General features: G+C 40.7%; 2 protein-coding genes and 1 pseudogene across 2 annotated transcripts; 1 reads left to right on the top strand and 2 right to left on the bottom strand.

Moving 5' to 3' along the window:
• The first annotated feature begins 1813 nt into the window (after positions 1 to 1813).
• LOC129860511 (lens fiber major intrinsic protein-like) lies at positions 1814 to 6913 on the top strand. The gene is made up of 4 exons (XM_055930949.1): positions 1814 to 2689; positions 3599 to 3763; positions 4421 to 4501; positions 4714 to 6913. Exons 1-4 carry the CDS (start codon positions 2330 to 2332, stop codon positions 4897 to 4899), a joined length of 792 nt encoding a protein of 263 aa, XP_055786924.1. The 5' UTR covers positions 1814 to 2329; the 3' UTR covers positions 4900 to 6913.
• Positions 6914 to 8695: 1782 nt separating this feature from the next.
• On the bottom strand, positions 8696 to 13839 carry LOC129860512 (prostaglandin E synthase 3-like). The gene is made up of 8 exons (XM_055930950.1): positions 13673 to 13839; positions 12490 to 12603; positions 11058 to 11127; positions 10816 to 10914; positions 10476 to 10565; positions 10288 to 10359; positions 10089 to 10107; positions 8696 to 9912 (listed from the first exon to the last, which is right to left on the bottom strand). Coding segments are annotated over exons 1-8 (486 nt in total). The 5' UTR covers positions 13675 to 13839; the 3' UTR covers positions 8696 to 9892.
• Positions 13840 to 13997: 158 nt separating this feature from the next.
• LOC129861422 (nascent polypeptide-associated complex subunit alpha-like) lies at positions 13998 to 18305 on the bottom strand (annotated as a pseudogene).
• Positions 18306 to 19403: the final 1098 nt, after the last annotated feature.

A 19403-nucleotide genomic window follows, 5' to 3' on the forward strand; every position in this document is an offset into this window, starting at 1 on the left:
AGTGTGCAGCTGACTGGCATGAGAGAATAGCTTAGAGTTACACTGATCTTATCATAAAAATCAAACATCCCTTTCCTTTGAATACACATTGTCATTTATATCATACATGGCTCACCCAAAATCAATGTATTCTTAGTTCCATGGTGCTGTACTATAAGCACTCCGGTAAGGGGTAGGCTACATAGTACATATAGGGATGGGATGGAAAGAGTAGGCTAAAGGACCAGCTATTGCTCCACCATGGATAAGGGAAGCTCTTATACATTCGACAGCAGGCGCAGCAAGACAAAACAGATCGTGGAAAGCGACAGAATCTGTTACGGCCAGCGGTTTGTTTCTCCAGCGTATGAAAGGATGGGAGGGGAAAAGCCCCTGACCACAGCACTATGCTTTCACGGCTCAGTCCATCCACCCTCTCTGGCAGGCTAGCCTGGTCAGCGTGATGCTGGATGCTCCAGTGCAGAAGCTCAATGCCAAACCTTCTGCTGGCCCCCCCCCCCAACACGGGTTTATCTGCCGCTTTATCTGTCCTGAGCCCGAGCCTCTCCGCTCAGTCACCATATACAATGTAAAAGTCTGCCTAATCAATTCTGGGGCTGCGTAGAACCAACTTGCATTGCACTGCACCCATCCTGAATACTATGGAGAGCACTACATATGGAGAATAAAGTAATACATGTGTTGTAATGAATGTAATGATCCTTCACTAGGAGTTTTAATTGAAGTGTTTAATAGAGTGGATGTGTGAGAATGAGAATAGTTGAGTATGTGGGACAAAAGGACACAATCAAAAGAGTATTGAGAAAGGCCGATTGATAGTGAGGGATTCCTCTGGGTGCAGTGTGCTACTCGGCATGCTGCCAATTGAGGGGGTTAAACAGAACATGACACATGATTAAAGGTTGAAGTCCTGTCACTAGTTCAAGCCAGTGTTAGAGATCTACTTTGGAAAATACTGCCAGTTGAGAACAACATTGTAGAGGCAAATCTGTTTCTTAATATGAGTATAGTTTACATCACTGATTCGCATTAACATAAAGCAACACATTATAAATCCTCAGTAATCAAAGAATATTGTCCGAGTTTCATTGATATTGTCATAACAAACAGTAACTCGGCCCATCTTTCACGTCATAATGAGATAAGAGTACTGCTCCTCTCTGTGTCCATAGGAGTTGTATGCATAACAACACATTTGATTTCAGTCTTTCTATTGGCAGCAGGTAGCGAGTTCAGGCTGGTTTCCGTTATGGGGCCTCACTTGCTCTATGGTGTTATGAATACTGGGATTGTTCTCTGGCGTCTGTCAGCACTTGAAGAATGTTGAGAAAGGAAGACCAGACCCTTTTTACCCCACTGGAGAGATGAGATGGGCCAAATGGGACTCTGGAAAGGCTATCCAGGCACCGCCCATATGTATAGCCCTGGTCTTATATTTGTCTGAAGCAATCCACTACTGGTTGTAGCAGAAGGTCAATAAACCATGTATCTGGCCTTCCTGTCCTCAACCAACATCTAACATTAACAACCAGTTAAAATACTGATTCCTGTTCAATATGAATTTCCTGAGTTTTTGATCAAAAGTAATATGTCTATGAAAACCTAATGTATTTGAATGTATCTTTTCTAAAATATCCCCCTTAAACCTTTCAGCTGTGTCCTTCTCTACGTGGCCCCTGGACAATATAAAGCTCATAGTTAGGGTTAAGGGTTAGGATGATGAACCCTGGCATGGGCACTGGGTAGAGAGGTCAGGGTGTTAGAAGGGTTAAGTATTTTTGTTTTGATTTGTTGTATTGTGTGGTGGCCCCTCCCAGCCCCCTCCCCTGGGGTCCGTGGCCCTGCGGCCGTTATAAATAGTCCCGTGGGCTCCCCCTGCTCTGACAGTGAGGCTAAATGTCTGCAGGACATGCTCAACCTTTGTCTATCAATGTTCCTCTACTAACCACCAGCAGGGTTGGCATATAGATGCACAGAGACCAACGCTCCGCTCCACACAGACAGGACACAGGTCTCTATGACTAGACTAGACAGAAAGCGACGTTGCAGGTCATTGGAAGTCAGTAAAGTTAGTGACTCCTAGAGAGTTGCATGTGGAACTGTTGTTTAAGTGCGGAAGCATCTTTAGGTTTAGAGAGGCATTTTTTGCTTCTAAGTTTGCTGTCTTGTTTTTTGTTTATACTACCTTGAAGGCATCACTGAGATAGTCATTATTGATACGGTAAACAGAGCTTGGTGACTCAAAAGGAGAATACACATTTTCTCCTGTTTTCGCTCCTCTTTTCATCCCTCCATTGCTTTGGGGTAGCCTCTTGACTTTTTGGCCACCATGTGGGAGTTCCGGTCCATGTCGTTCTGGCGGGCGGTGTTCGCTGAGTTCTATGGCACCATGTTCTTTGTGTTCTTTGGTCTGGGGGCGGCTTTGCGTTGGACCACCGGGCCCCACAACGTTCTCCATGTGGCCTTTTGCTTTGGCTTGGCCGCTGCCACCCTCATCCAGTCCATCGGTCACATCAGCGGGGGACACATCAACCCGGCCGTCACCTTCGCCTACCTGATTGGCTCCCAGATGTCCCTGTTCCGCGCCTTTTTCTACATCGTGGCCCAATGTCTGGGGGCGCTGGCTGGGGCCGCCGTGCTCTACGGGGTCACCCCCAACAACATGAGGGGAAACCTGGCACTCAACACGGTAAGACTACCTGACCAATGACAGGTGATATAGGAATGAACCAGGGTTGGGGTCAATTCCATTTCAATTCAGCTGAATTGACTGAATTGAAATGGAATTGATCACAACTCTGATAGGAATGTCTGTGGTGACAATCACACATTTCAGAGTTCTTTTGTCATCTGCCATGAATAAATGAAATTAACTTGACAGGTGATAAAGAACATCTGTTTGTGTAACTACGACTTATTTATTTGTACTATTTTCTAAATTGTAGAATAATAGTGAAGACATCAAAACTATGAAATAACAAATATGGAATCATGTAGTAACCAAAAAAGTGTTAAACAAATCAAAATATGTTTTATATTTGAGATTCTTCAAAGTAGCCTTGATGACAGCTTGCACACTCTTGGCATTCTCTCACGGGGAATGCTTTTCCAACAGTCTTGAAGGAGTTCCCACATATGCTGAGCACTTGTCATCAAGGCAAAGGATGGTTACTACATGATTCCATATGTGTTACTTCATAGTTTTGATGTCTTCACTATTATTCTAAAATGTAGAAAATAGTAAAAATAAAGAAAAACCCTGGAAAGAGTAGGTGAGTCCAGACTTTTGACTGGTACCGTATATATATATATATATATATATATTTGAACAATGTTAGATGTTATGAATAGTTAATAGTCATAAAATATCTGTAATTAAATGTGTACAAAAACACCACTCTTTAGAATGCATGCGCAATGTAAGATTTGCCAATTATACTTTTTAGTGAGCTATTTTTATGCATTCAAGGTTTAACCTATTGATTGATTGACTGACTGTTAGAGTTTTTCATATCGGCCAGTGGAGTAGATATAAATTCAAAAAGTGAACAGTAATCATTCATTCAACTGTCTGTTCTATCTCGTCCCCCTTCTCCAGCTGCAGCCAGGTATCAGCCTGGGCATGGCCACCACCATGGAGGTGTTCCTCACCCTGCAGCTGGTTGTCTGCATCTTCGCTGTGACCGATGAGAGGCGTAATGGACGCCTGGGCTCTGCCGCCCTAGCCATCGGCTTCTCTGTCCTCATAGGACACCTGCTGGGGGTAAGACATGTTTTCCAAATATATAAAATAGATGTTTATAGACCATAGAATACAGGGAATTGTATCCGGTGAAAACGGGCTGAGACACAGGGTTGGGTGGGTTGAAGTTTAGAGATTTTTAGCACTTGAAAAATGTTGTATTTACTTAACTTTTTTGACAACTGTTTTTAATAACTTGTAATAATGCTGAAAGAGCAATAAACTAAACTAAGAGACATAGGCTTGGAGTGGGGTGGTAAGAGACCATTATGACGCATTATGCTAGGATCAGGGCTAGGTTTCCCTAATGCGTTGTAGCACTAAGATCATCTTAATTCCATTGAAATTGAGTGGACGAAATATGATCTTAGCGCTACAGTACGATGCTTTTGGGAAACCCGGCCCTGAACAATATAGAACACCAGTCAAAGTGGGATATTTAGGGATAGGTCAATTCCAATAATGTATATGAATAGATGATGTCAGAAGCAGGAATCGCCATCTCTGTGACTACAAGAGAGAAGGGGTGTGTAATCCATTGTTTTGATGGTCAGGACTCTAGATAGACCAATATGAGTGCATTAAAAAGTACTATTGTATGATGTAGGTAGGTTTTTCACCACTGCACTCTACATACTGTTACCAAAATATAACCCCGGTCTTTTCTCTTTGATATAGATGTACTACACTGGTGCTGGAATGAACCCTGCCAGGTCCTTCGCCCCCGCTGTCCTGGTCAGAAACTTTGTCAACCACTGGGTAAGACACTTGGTTCACACCTTACAAAGCCACAACGTACAGCAATTTAAAGATTTTACAACAATTTACAGCAATTTACAACAACTTACAATATGTTGTTTGGAGTTTAGAACTGTGAAAAAGCTAGATGAACTCACCAACACATTCCCCTCTCTATCTCTCTCTTTGTGTCTCTGTCTCCCTCTCCCTGGTCTGGTCTGGTCATGTGCCAGGTGTACTGGGTGGGTCCGATGATTGGTGGTGCTATGGGAGCTATTATCTATGATTTCATGCTGTTTCCCCGCATGCGCGGTCTCTCTGAGAGGATGGCCATACTGAAGGGCACCAGGCCCACAGAGGCTGAGAGCCAGCAGGACACCCGAGGAGAGGCCATCGAGCTCAAGACTCAGGCCCTATAAGCCTGGTGGAAGAAGGTTGGCTTTTTGAACCCCCTATCCCCCTATTCTGTACCCAAACCCCCTCCGAACCCTCAACCCCACCCAACACACACGCGCACACATACCTCTTCCCCCCTTCCCCTTTAACCCACCCACACACATAGTAACCACAGACACAAACCCTCCTCACCCTCACAACAATTCCACCTTCCTCACCATCCTCATTCTCACTCTGCTGATCCAGAAACAGGACGTGCTGAATTACAGGGCAGCCAAAGCCCTAACCACCCTCCAACACTCCACCACTGACCCTCACCCATACCTCCCCCTTGGACTGCAGGATAAAGACGTAGGGTAAGAAGAGGACTTAGTTGCCACTGAAGAAAGCACCCTACTGTGGCCTGTGGTGTAGGGAATGGGTCACTCCTGGCTGACCAGGTGGCTATAACTGCTCAGGACAGGGGCATCTCTCTCTCTCTCTCTCGTTTGTAGTCTGCTAGGAGTGAAGCTACAGTAGAGCAGTGGACTTCTGCATGCTTTTTCCAATTTTTTATCCAGTTTGAATCTCTCCCTTGTGTTTTTCTGTTTTTGTTTCATGAAACTTTGGGAACCTGACATGTATGTTATATTATACCTTCAAAGAATATAAGGATATGAGGATTTTATTCGACTCAAATTCCATTTTCAAGTCTTGCGTGTGTTGTGTGTGCGTGTGTGTGCCTGTTTTAGCAAACCATTTTTATTCTGGCCTTTTTTCATTACCACAATTCCTTTGTTCGTTATCATGCTTTGTTGTCTTTATTCATCACGCTGCAGCCTATTCTAAGGGAAAGAAGCATCTTTTGCCCCCCTCCTCCTTCATTGATTTTGCTACAGTAAAGTTCTGATTCACTAGTAGTTTTACAGACAACATATTTAGAGTGCTCCCCTTTTATCGCAAAGCCCTTACATTTTTGCGTTGAAGTCAAATTGTTCTGAGTCTGTGTCTTTTCAAGGGGAGCACAAACACAGTCAGATTTATATCAGAATAAACACACAACACACAAAACTTAACAGGTCTTTTGTTAACTCAATCTCCATCTCTATTTAAACACATCTTGAAAGGGAAAGGGGGATACCTAGTCAGTTGTACAACTGAATGCATTCAACTGAAATATGTCTTCCGCATTTAACCCAACCCCTTTGAATCAGAGAGGTGCGGGGGGTTGCCTTAATCGACATCCACGTCATCAGCGCCCGGGGAACAGTGGGTTAACTGCCTTGCTCAAGGGCAGAATGACAGATTTTTACCTTGTCAGCTCGAGGATTCGATTCAGCAACCTTTCGGTTACTGGCGCAAGTCTCCTACCCGCAAAGCTACCAAATTGTACATTATTATAATTTTTTTACTACAAAATTCCACTTCTTTGACCTGTTGGCTCTCCTTGACTTTGATACAGCCATGTTAAGTGCCTAAGAAGATAAAAGGGTTTTTACTGTATGCAGTTCAGTACCAGTATTATCTGTACCAGACTGTTACGTTTTACTCAGTTTCTGGAATGCCTTTTTTTTCATTAAAGCTTGTGCCCTTAGAGCAGATTTATGTACAGACGTGTGACAGCTGGATTGGCTTTCATTTCGTGTCATTTTATGTAATAACAACAACAAAAAACCTGACCGGCTTTGTTATGTGGATCAAGCTTGTTTTCTTAGTTGATTGTAGTTCTTTCTTATACATAACCTTTTAAAGATAAAAAATCACCAAATTGTGGCTGAAAACCAAAATGAGTGCATGATGATGCAGTGGCTTCTTGTTGGTGTTAGCAGACACCTGGTGCATTTTCTCTTCTCTCTAGGGGGAGAGGTTATCTTTTCTCTCTAGGGGGAGAGGTTCTCTTTTCTCTCTTGGGGGAGAGGTTCTCTTTCCTCTCTAGGGGGAGAGGTTCTCTTTTCTCTCTAGGGGGAGAGGTCTAGGGGGAGAGGTTCTAGGGGGAGAGGTTCTCTTTTCTCTCTAGGGGAAGAGGGATCGATTTAAGATCAGGGAGTTATTTTCAGTGTACCGGTAAGTCCACCCTCCTCTCTGATATCTAGTCTGTTTGCCCTCCAAACTCAGGTTCTTATAACCTGGTCCTAGTTCTGTTTGTGATATGTTGCCACTAAATTAGCAAGACAGCACAAACAGATCTGAAACCAGGCTATGGTTCTTACACCTGGGGGGTAAAAACAGAGAAGAATCGAGAAGATAATCACCTAAACTGAGGCGATTTAATTCTTTAGCTTTGTGTTACTAGGTGTGGACGTGGGGTAAACTAAACGTGCACCTGTATGATCTCTTCATAACATCTCTATCAGAGGGACATTAAACTTGGAGGTCAAACCCCCCTTTTTTGACTCCTTAGTCGCACTCTTCCCTCCATTCCTCCTTCCCGCTTTCACCCCCTACCTCCTCCCACTGTTTACAAGGCGGCCATTTTGTGTTCCGATCTAAAGGTGACAGGACAGTTGATGCTGCAGGGACTCTTGTGATGGGATGGAGGGGTACTGCAGTGTTGAACCAGCTCATAGCGTTATTACAAACCACTTCCATTTTCACTACTTGATAGAGCAGTAAACTGAACAAGACATGAAGCTGATTCTCCTTTTACATTCGCTTTCATTTCGCTTGATTCCTCCAGCGGTAGATAGAATAGATTTCCTTCCTTATTTTAGTTTATGACTTATGTTGAACATTTTGAAATTAAAATAATTATGTTTGTATTCCATTGAAAAGCTTTGTGATGTACAGTGTAAAATGTTATTTTTTAATTGACCATGATTGTTGAAACAGGATGGATAGACAATATAATTTCAAATCTATACAATGTCTCCTCTTTGGCCATTTGGTTATGAAAGGTATGGGGAAAGACGTGATACAATATAACAATATGCTTGGATCCTATCAAGAACATATTATAAACATACTTTCATAATCAGAGAACCCTGGATTGATTACTTTATATGTAAAAAAAAAACATCCTAAAATTCAGATTATTCTGTCGGTCTGTTTTCTTCTAGATTGAACTGTAGGAAAAAACAGTTTTGATGTTCATTATTACCAGGCAGATGACAGGTGTTTTCAATTTCACACAAATATCTTTTATTAAGATGCTCATATTTCTGTTGGTAAATGATGGGCATTGTCACTACTGGTCTCAATGACATACAATATTACAGCGCATTCATTTAGGGTACTAAGTTCAATAATATAAACTCAATTGGCTCCAATCCCCTTGAACCGAATATACATTATTTCTAAGCCAATTGTAAAATCTAACCTCAATATAAATTTGATATTAACTCCAACAGGGATTGAATTTATGTAAATAAAAATGGACTTGGAATTAATGGTTTGTGCATACATCTTCGATAAGGAGAATATTACCAACATTAAGACCTCAGTGTGTGTTAGTGTTTACTAAAGTCTCATTAGTCTCTCCGAATGGCACACAGTTGTGATATTTAGCATGCTCCTATATTGACCCAACAGCAAATCATTTTATTGAGAAAAATTAAAACTTCAAGTGGGACTGTCCAAAAGGTAAGGTATCCTAGACTGGCAGCACATTATATTGATATGATGGTTCCTAATCTGAATAGATTCTCTCAATAGCCTATATCTGGGTTTGTAGCCATGGTAGACCATAAGCACTACCAGGTGGCCAGAGGATGTATATGCATTTAAGTGACAACTGCTGAAATAACAAATTATCTTTGTTCATACCCTCTATATGAGACATGTTATTCTCACTTTAAGTAGCAAGAGACACTGTATTAAACCGGACAACCTCCAAACATCAACTTAGTCTCAGACAGTTTATTAGAAATACGTAAACAAAAATTCCCACTGCATTTAAAACTGAAATTTATTTAACCTGATCTGCAAAAAAAAAAAAAAGGGTTCCGAAACATAGTGCATTTTCTTTAACACTTGCAAATTAAATTAGGTAACTTATTGACAAGTTATATTTTTGTTATGTTTATTTTTGTTATCTGCTCCTACACTTTTGTTTGATACAAAATGTCCAAGGACCACTGCATTGAAATAAACTACCGGTATATCCTTTGAAAATGTTCTGTATTTACACTGATATATACTAAAGAAAAAAACATCCTCGCAAAATGCGATTGCAAGGAAAGGTTGTATCATTCATTATAACTTACAACTTATGTTATACTGTAAAATATGTTTAACATGCATAATCATTTAAATATCTCAATATTTAAAATCAATGAATGAACTATTACCTGTAATATTTGCACGTTAATGTACACTGGGAAAATATTTGCTTTGAGTTAAACGTATAGATACATTAACAAAAATCTAAATCAAACTGAAACAAAATGAACAGTATGAACAATAAAATGGGACATTTTTATTTAAAAAAAGAAAAGAAACTACTTTATTGAAAATAGGCAGATGTTTTGAAACCTGTTTTTCCCCCTCATTTAAAATTCACAAATATGTCTAAATTCAATACGTAACCTCAGACAATATTAAATAAAAAAGGGAGAGGTGGGGTGTAACTAAGATATTATCCCATCAGAGCAGGGCCACATTCAGCAGGCAAACATTGTCAAACGTTGCAGATAGAAATAGCATGAATAGAACCGACATGATTCCTTAATTCTACATGTCAGAGGCGTGTTTGATCTACATTACGTATTTCAATCTGAATGTTCCACAATGTGGCCCTTGGTTAAGTTAAAGGACGATATAACTAAACCCCACAACAACACATCATGGAAACAACTGAATTTTCCATGCAGAATTAGAACAGCACCACACTAGGACAGTGGCTGAAGAATGCTCTGGTGTCATGGTACGACAAACAGTCTTTCGTCAGTGAGTTTCCTGTGATGTGTTTGGAAAACTGGTGATGTTTCCTCCTTTCAAATATGACTACCAATAACTCATCTCTAATCTTTCTCTTCAACCGACCTTTGGAGGCTTTACTTCCTTGTTGTCATCGGTTACAAAACTTCCTTTATGCTCCCATTACTCCAAGTCTGGCATCTCTGAAAAGTTAGAAGACTTAAGGTAAAAAGTTATTCTACCAATTCCACAACATCGCTCATGTGTGGATGGTATGAGGATTTTTAAGAAACTTAAAATGAAATGTACTATGAAAATGCTCAAGAAGGTCTGCTTCCTACATTCTTTGGTCATGTGCTAAAATGTTATCAAAACTTACTTTCATCATCACTGTCGTGCTGTAAATAAAAGAAATTGACGATTAGTGTCAAATTTACTCGAAACGGCAAAACATAAAAGCAAGTAGATATCCTTTTCCTTACATCATCGTATACAGTAACGTTACATGTTTGCAATTCCTTTGATATTTGCTGTAAGGTTAATTTGGAGATAAAAAATAAATAAGTAGAAACACAAACCTCTTTTAGACCTTCCATACCACCCATGCCCAGATCTGGCATACCGTCTTCTCCTCCCATCGTGTTCATCATCTGAAAATAAGAGACAACAATCACTGTTTGGACATTTAAAAAAAAAAAAACTACAATGATTGAACATTTAAAAACAATACACACTTTGTGCAACATGACATGCTTGCTTTGCTTGCCTCTGAAAACTTGTCAAAACTGGACAGATCCTCATCAGAATCATCTTCCCAGTCTTTCCAGTTGTTGAAGTCGACACCCAGCCATTGAAACTGTGGAAAACAAAAAAGACATCCCAAATCAACATTTTAACCAACATTTAAGACAAAATGCCCCTCTTATGTGATCTTAGTCTCAGAGTAGGACTGCTGATCAGTTTGACCTTTTTGATGAATAAGATACATGAACATGAGGGATGTAATCCTAGATGAGCACTCCTACTCTGAGACACTTTCTGAAGAAGAGCCCAGAAATACAAAACAGAAGAGGGAATGTAGAATATTGTACCAAAACATTTCTGACCTTTGCCTTGTCCTTCGTTAACCGTGGCCATGCAATACCTGCCTTTGCTTTCTTTAGACAACACAACACAGACCTGTCTGTACGTTTGTGCTTGGACTCCTACAAGGAGAAGAAGAGAGATGCTCATAATATATTACAAGTAATTTTGTATGAGGGATCATCTTTTTCATCCTATTTAACATCCAGGTCATTGCAGTTGGTGATTCAGCAGCTAAATGAAAAAATGTAATAATAATACTTACATTGGGGTCAATTGAGTCAAATAGGTCCAATTCATTTTGGTGTTTGAGGTTTTCAATCCCGCCAACACAACTGAAAAGACAGAACAGAGTCAAATACAGTGACTTCAGAAAGTATTCATACCCCTTGATTTATTTCACATTTTGTTGCGTTACAGTCTGAATTAAAAATGGATTAAATATATATTTATATTATTGTTTTTCATCCATCTACACAAAATACCCCATAATGACAAAGTGAAAACAAATGTATTGATAATTAAATACAGAAATCTCATTTACAGAACTATTCACACCCCTGAGTCAAAACTTTGTAGAAGTACCTTCGGTAGCAATTACAGCTATGTCTTTCTGGGTAAATATCTAAGAGCTTTCCACACCTGGATTGTCAAACATTTTCCCATTATTCTTTTCAAAAAAAATGTAAGCTCTGTGAAATTGGTTGTTGATCATTGCTAGACAACCATTTTCAGGTCTTGCCAGATTTTCAAGTAGGTTTAAGTCAAAACTGTAACTCAGCCAGGAACATTTACTGCCTTCTTGGTAAGCAAGTCCAGTGTAGATTTAGCCTTGTGATTTAGGTTATTGTCCAGTGTCTGATAGAAAGCAGACTGAACCAGGTTTTCCACTACGTTTTTGCTTTTGTTTAGCTCCATTCAGTTTAATTTATATCCTGAAAAACTCCCAAGTCCTTAACGATTACAAGCATACCCATAACATACTGCAGCCAACACTATGATTGAAAATATGGAGAGTGGTACTCAGTAAATGTGTTGTATTTGCCCCAAACATAACACTTTGTATTCAGGTCAAAAGGTGATTTGATTTGCCACATTTTTGCAGTATTACTTTTGGTGCCTTGTTGCAAACAGGATGCATGTTTTGGATTTTTTTTGTATTCTGTACAGGCTTCCTTCTTGTCACTCTGTCAATTAGGTTAGTATTGTGGAGTAACTACAATGTTGTTGATCCATCCTCAGTTCTCTCTTATCACAGCCATTAAAGTCTGACTGTTTTAAAGTCACCATTGGCTTCATGGGTTAGGGCAGTTTCCTTCCTCTCCAGCAACGGAGATAGGCAGGGTCGCCTGTATCTTTGTAGTGACTGGGTGTATTGATACACTATCAAAGTGTAATTAATAACTTCATCATGCTCAAAGGGATAGTCAATGTCAAGGGTTGTGAATACTTTCTGAAGGCACTGTAGATGAACGGTTTGCTCATTCAGACAGTAAGGGCCGATAAAATTCATCTTATTCCTGGACTAAAAGGAAAATACATATGCTTTTTAGTCCAGGCAGGATTAGGTTAAATCTGTGTCCGGGAAACTGCTTCTGCAAGTGCAATAGGCGTAATTTATGGACAGCTCACAATTTACCCTAACATCAGTGTCAATTAAACTGCAGTGTGTCCCGGGTCATGGTGAAGCAGCTTACCGAAAATCAAGTTTTGATTTTTCAAACTTTACTTGAAGATCTTTGCTGTCTTCTACCAGGAACTCAATGAACACAGAGTCCCTTCTGTCAAACCACTTTGCTGTTGCTGGCTGCCTATTGGACAATAGAGAAGAGAGAAGACTTATTAGTCCAATACAAAGCAACGGCCAATGTCTTCTAGGTTCTGTTCATAAAATCCAAACATAAATATTTGGGAAATTGCAACCCCATCATTAGGAAATAGGGATGGAAAACAATGAAGGGATAAAAACATTTCATTTTGGATGCAAAACTGAATAATTTGCTGTTTAGAAAGCAGTCTCCAGGTCTGTTGCATGCATCATCAGGTGAAACAGAAAAAGCATGCACGTTTGCTTTAAGCATTGACTAGCTAACTAAGATAATATTGTTTGGTTACATTCAATACTATACATCAGGAACATTCATCATCAGGTGGCCAAGCTAGTCTAGCTCCTCCACCCATTCAACCTTATCCAAGGTTATACTTGGTCAGGTGGCTAATTGTCACTGGTCTCTGCCCTTATTTCAGTGGTTTTGCTGGCATTTCCTAATGGTTATTCTTGGCTAACCAGATCCAACACTCTTCCATATATTAATTCATGCGCTAGCTAGCTGACAGGTCACATAGAATGTCACTCCAATTTGCAAGCCAGTAACGTTTGCTAGGCTAGTCTATTTGCAAGGAAATAGCTAGCCCACGTGAATAAAGGACTATCTGCTCATGTAACCGTTTTGGAGAACTAAAGCCCAGCCTTGTATTATTGATAATATCTCATTACGGCTCATATGAGACTTTTCCTGGAGTGTAGAGCTGACAATTCGACTAGTGTGAACTGACAAGCGCTCCATTCATTCCCACTAATCGTACCCCATGTGCATGGAGGCAGCATGTAGGCCTAACGTTAGCTAACTACGGTTAGCTAAAGCTATAGAGTTGCAGTTTATGACCCGTGGACAAAATGTACTTTTATTGCAGAGTTGCTATACATACATGTCGGAGCATTCCAGACAAGTAACGTTGGCTAGCTAACATAGCTAAGCTATGAGTAACAAAACTTGAAGCTAGCAATGGCTAAATTGCTAGCAAGCTACCCTGCATTTGCAAGGGAGGCCATCGCGTTGGACGCTAGCTCTCTCATCCGACCCTCCATCCCACACTTACATCTCTTGCTATCTAGTTCTTTCCGCTCCAGAAAGGCAGTATTCGTCACAATGTGCTGTTGGATATTGAGTTCAATCGGTAGCTAAATATGACAGGGCACAATGTTTCCTCGTTCTCGTGCGCAATGACGTATCTCTCGTATTCGCTGGTTTCACTATCACCGTCTGGAGACCTTTCTGGATCATTCTCTCATGCCGGGGGAAGTTTCTTGCACGCGCTTTACCTGAAGCCTAGGTTGAACGCCGTTACCGTGGCAACACACACACACGATCTGTAACATCATTTCAACTATTTCACCTGTATAACGCAGGTGTGTATGAACAGGTGTTACGTGTGTAAACAATATTTAAAAAATACATGTGATTTTTGTATTTGATTACCAATAAATGGGAAACATAAATACACAGTGTAAACACTAAACAGAAACAAAATATTCCATCTCCTTATTCAACAACTTTATTTCTAGCCTTGAAATTAATTTAGACAACGTCTATTAAAAGGTTGGACTGGACCTGATCCTCATGGTTGTTTGGTGTTTACATGGTCAGCTCCTGCAAAGAAGAATTCAAAAGGTTTTTGCATCTAATGAGATTCCAACATTGAATAGAACAGAATAGAATCTAGAACTGTAATGTCCAGATGTGCCTGTAATCACCTTACAACATAGAAATCAAAGAAACACGTAAATTACACATGATCTTACATTTACAACAGATTGACAACCAATTAAATATTCTTACCATGATGGCACTGATGATGTCATTGTTGTTTTTGAGCGCTCGTATAGCCTTCAGTCGAGACACATTGGCTTGTGACATCACCAGTTCAATGTCCTTCACGGCAGTCTCATCAACCTGCAAAGCATGATGGAACACATTGGTAGTGAATCAGGAACTGCTTTAACTGTTAGAGCATAATGAGGAAGTAAAAACTGCTGACGTCATAAACAATGTTTTATGATAAAAGTGAAGTAAACGCCAGAGGATGTAGGTTGGAACAAGCCTGGTTCAAGATCTGACAGAACAGCACAAACAGATACGGGGCCACGCTAAGTTCGACCCTTCACCTCTTCCTCTTTGCTCTCTTGTATACTGTGGGCTTCTGTGTGTTCTCCTGGATGATGGACGTTCTGTTTTCTCCCTGGACCTTGAACTTCTCTGCTGCTGCCAGCTGAGCTTGTTGGGACAACTCCTCAATCTGGAAGAAAAGGAAATCCACTCTCAGAAAACAGAATTGCAAGAATATCTCTAATTCATAAAGAACTTAACATAAATACTTTAATAAATATGAATGCACCAATTTGTAAGTCGCTCTGGATAAGAGCGTCTGCTAAATGACTTAAATGTAAATGTAAATGTAAATAAATTGCTTATGGTATTTATAGCAATTTTATAAGGTATTTGTAAACTATTTGAAAGTAATCACGTCCGATCTGAAATGAGAAGCCACACTTTTTCAGATCCAACCAAGATGCAATGGATAAATGATTCTCCTCGCGTTTCTGATTACTACTTAAACCTTGTGTGGTTACATTTTCAATGTTTACTAAATTAAAAATGTTTTTTTTAACCTGAGACTCATTGGCCTTGGCTCATTTTCTGTGACGAACATGTAAAAGATCACATTTTCATTGAGTGCACACCCCCCTACACATTTATATTACATATGTGGTTATCCAAGTGTAATAAAAGTGTGGAAAGGTGGGTGTGTAGGGGAAAAAACAAATAAAAATTAAACAAAAAGGTTTCCTCTGTGACTTCACTCTTGTCTTCCTCCTCCCTGGGCTTGCTGTTTCAACATAGCACCAAGAACCTGTCTGTCTGTCTCCCTGCCCGTCGGCCTGTCTCCAACTTTTCTCGCACTCTTTACCCTTTGTAGTGTGTGAAACTACACAAATCAAATCAAATGTATTTATAAAGCCCTTCTTACATCAGCTGATATCTCAAAGTGCTGTACAGAAACCCAGCCTAAAACCCCAAACAGCAAGCAATGCAGGTGTAGAAGCACAATCTCTTGTGGGATCCTGCACAATGTTATTACAATACATTATTTCGATACATTGTGAAAAATTCTGTATTTTCCCTCACTCTACCCCAGCCGGTACAAATTGGGACACAACAAATAAATAGCTTTGCATGTGTGGCTAGTGTTTTCCAAATATGAGGATCATGTCTCTGTCAATTCGGAGTCTGACAGTGAGTTGGAAGAAGAGGAGAAGATAGACCCTCAGCCAGCCCCAGGACCAGCCCATCAGCAGACAGCCCCAGGACCACCCTTCAACAAAATTGTGTAATTGAATGGTCTTCTTGCCCAAGGAATGAGCCACCTCGCATGGCTGTCAATGTGATAAAACTAGGGATAAAACTAGGCCTGACGCAGATGGCGGTTACGCATGTGCAGGACATAAAGTCTTCTTTTGAACTGTTCATCCCAGACACCATCCAGAAAATCATTCTGGACTGCACTAATTTGGAGGGAAGGCACATTTTTGTAGAGAGATGGAAGGAAATTGACCAAACTCATTTACATGGATACTTTGGGGTTCTTATCCTTGCTGGTGTTTTCAGATCCAATGTGGAATCCACAGAATCCCTATGGGATGCAGAAACTGGCAGAGAACCTTTCCATGCTGCAATGTCTCTGGAAAACTTATTTTCCACATTATTTTCAGGATTATCCACTTTGATAACCGAGACACCAGACCAGCTCGGCGGCAAGCTAGCTGCAATCAGGTCAGTGTGGGACAAGTGGGTGGACAGCCTTCCCCTGTTTTACAACCAGCTCGGAGGCAAGCTAGCTGCAATCAGGTCAGTGTGGGACAAGTGGGTGGACAGCCTTCCCCTGTTTTACAACCCAGGGCCCAACGTTGATGAGCAGCTTATGCCATTTAGGGGCCGCTGCTCCTTCAGACAGTACATACCGTCTAAACCCGCAAAATATGAAATAATTTAGGGGCCGCTGCTCCTTCAGGCAGTACATACCGTCTAAACCCGCAAAATATGAAATCATTTAGGGGCCGCTGCTCCTTCAGGCAGTACATACCGTCTAAACCCGCAAAATATGAAATAATTTAGGGGCCGCTGCTCCTTCAGGCAGTACATACCGTCTAAACCTGCAAAATATGAAATCTATAAGGGCCGCTGCCCCTTCAGGCAGTACATACCGTCTAAACCCGCAAAATATGAAATCAAGATCTGGGCTGCCTGTGATGCTGCTTCATCTATGCGTGGAACTTGCAAGTGTATACGGGGAAGCCAGATGGAGGAGCCCCTGAGAATAATCAAGGGATGCAGGTTGTCCTGGACGTGACACAGGGACTCCGTGGCCACAACATCACATGCAATAAAAAAATGTACTTCACACAAGCTGGGACAGGAGCTCCTCAAGAGGAAGTTAACTGGGCACTTGTGATGTTCTTCAAATCTTGGACATCATCTGAATGGCATTGAACCCAGATTGGAACAGAAGGAAGCTCCAGAGGAGACAGCTCTTTCTTGAGGAGCTGGGTAAGACCTCAAATCCAGAGTTGCCAACATATCCCAAGGACCACAGCTTCTGCAGCCATCGTGAAGAGGATGCTGGTGCCCCATCTGCCCGAACCAACAACTCCAATACCAGAAGTAAGTGTGAGTGATGTTGTTGCATGTGTGTGTGTGTCTGACTCTCCTACCTTGGCCTGCTGTAACTATATATGTGAGTGAGATGTTAGTACAATTCCTGAACTAAGTGTTTGCATTTATTTGAATGGCCAGATTGGGAATTTAGCCAGGACACCGGGGTTAACACCCCTACTCTTACAATAAGTGCCATGGGATCTTTATTGACCTCAGAGTGTCAGGACACCCGTTTAATATCCCATCCAAAAGACAACACCCTACACTGGGGAATTGGGATATTTTTTAGACCAGAGGAAAGAGTGCCTCCTACTGGCACTCCAACACCACCTGGTCTCCCATCCAGGGACTGACCAGGATCAACCCTGCTTAGCTTCAGAAGCAAGCCAGCAGTGGTATGCAGGGTGATATGGCTGCTGGTGTTCTAGATTGCAGCCAGTAGCATCAAGGACAGGAAGACACATAACACATGCATTAAGTGCAACAAAATACATTTGCATCACACAGTAAAACTGTGTGTGTAGTCCGGCCTTAATATGTGTTCAATGGGGCACATTTGTAATTTCCATACCATACTGTATGTAAAATATGTCCTTCCAAATTGTTCAGTTCAAAGCAATAAACATCAATAGTGATAAAAACCTTGTTTCATTTATATTTGTTCAAGATAAACATTTATTCCACCCATGTCCTGATTATGATAGATTTGTTTACAAAAATCAAATTTGATCAACAACAAAAAACGAATTGTGCTTTTATTTATAAATGTGATCTAGCAGAGAAAACATCTAAGTATTAAGTATTTTTACGTAAATTGTTATGTCTGTTTTGTTTTAAAAACCCAATAACATTGGGTAAACATTGGGTGAATAACAGAAACAGAAACACCACACAATGGTTAAAATAGTGTCACTTGCCTTAGCTTCCCCGAAGAAAATGTATGCGTCAGAGACGTCTAGCTTGGGGATGACAAACAGGATGTTCGTGGACTTCCTGATGTTAACCCTGGTTATGCCCATCACCTGGCCTGGTGTTGATAGAGAAGATCATTGCTTTATTCTCCATAGAAAACATGTTGTCCATAGGAAACGTATTGCCTATAGTGTGCAATAAACATATTGTCCGTAGGAAACTGAACTGAAAGTCATTGCAACCATTAAAAAGGGCTGGGGCCCAGAGGGCAAGGCCGACCCCTATTTCAACATAATTCCTGTCCTAGAGTGGAAATGATTGTTTTGGTTCCACCTCTGAAGAATTACATAGCAGTGATTTCCAGGTTGAGTGGAGAAACAACAAAAAGGGGCATTGACAGCAGTAGGTGTAGCTAGCTAGCATGCTAACCTTATCTTGCTATTTAATACTATCTGTTGTTGCTGGATTTCTTTTTTTACTACACCGTATTCAAAAGATTAGCCAGCTGTCTAGGCTATGGCTGGTTCTGGAGCTGGATTTGTCATAAGCATTTGGGGGAAAACTTAGCCATAGATGGATAGCGGAAACCAGTATCTTTGACTTCCCCATTGATTGTTATCTTCAATGTTTTGGCATCTTCCATAAATTGCGGACTCAAATCCGCCATAGAAATAGAAAGAATAAGATGAAGCTCTGATAATATGGGTAAATATTGAACGGTTTGGGCTAGAGACTAGTTCTTCTACACTGTAATGGACACTGTGCAAGTTTTGGTAGGCTGGCAGGCTATTTGGCTGCGGTACAATAAAGCCAAGTCCTGTGCTCATAGTTCTCACAGGGGAAGTGAAATTATAGGCTACAACGACTTTGCTCATGATGCATGCCGCAAATGACATGTAACAACAGCACAATAAATGTTACTTGAATTTTCTTTTCACGGTGTGCTATTTCATTAAAGGATACACACTTGTGGTTTCTAGCTGCACCAATAAAAGCAGTGGAGCATGTAGTGAAGCAAAACTTTAGAGGTCAAAACCATTCATCTTGGGTAAATGGGGGGAGTGGGGTTGCAAAATGTAATTATATCACGAATAAAATAGGACAGTTGGTTAGGATATATATATATATATATATCCTAACCAACTGTCCTATTTTATTCGTTTTTTTGCATTGTTTACTTATTTTGTACATAATGTTGCTGCTTC

This window comes from Salvelinus fontinalis, chromosome 8 (assembly GCF_029448725.1).
Source record: "Salvelinus fontinalis isolate EN_2023a chromosome 8, ASM2944872v1, whole genome shotgun sequence".
In the NCBI taxonomy this organism is placed as follows: Eukaryota; Metazoa; Chordata; class Actinopteri; order Salmoniformes; family Salmonidae; genus Salvelinus; species Salvelinus fontinalis.

Excerpts from the sequence above, each read along its gene's own strand:
- LOC129860512 (XM_055930950.1), bottom strand. Across the intron at positions 11,128-12,489 it reads AAATCAAAACTTGATTTTCG|TTGTGTTGGCGGGATTGAAA; the intron begins GTAAGCTGCTTC and ends CTGTCTTTTCAG. Across the intron at positions 10,915-11,057 it reads TTGACTCAATTGACCCCAAT|GAGTCCAAGCACAAACGTAC; the intron begins GTAAGTATTATT and ends TTCTCCTTGTAG.
- LOC129860511 (XM_055930949.1), top strand. The coding sequence starts at position 2,330 with ATGTGGGAGTTCCGGTCCATGTCGTTCTGGCGGGCGGTGTTCGCTGAG. Across the intron at positions 2,690-3,598 it reads GAAACCTGGCACTCAACACG|CTGCAGCCAGGTATCAGCCT; the intron begins GTAAGACTACCT and ends CCCCTTCTCCAG. Across the intron at positions 3,764-4,420 it reads TCATAGGACACCTGCTGGGG|ATGTACTACACTGGTGCTGG; the intron begins GTAAGACATGTT and ends TCTTTGATATAG.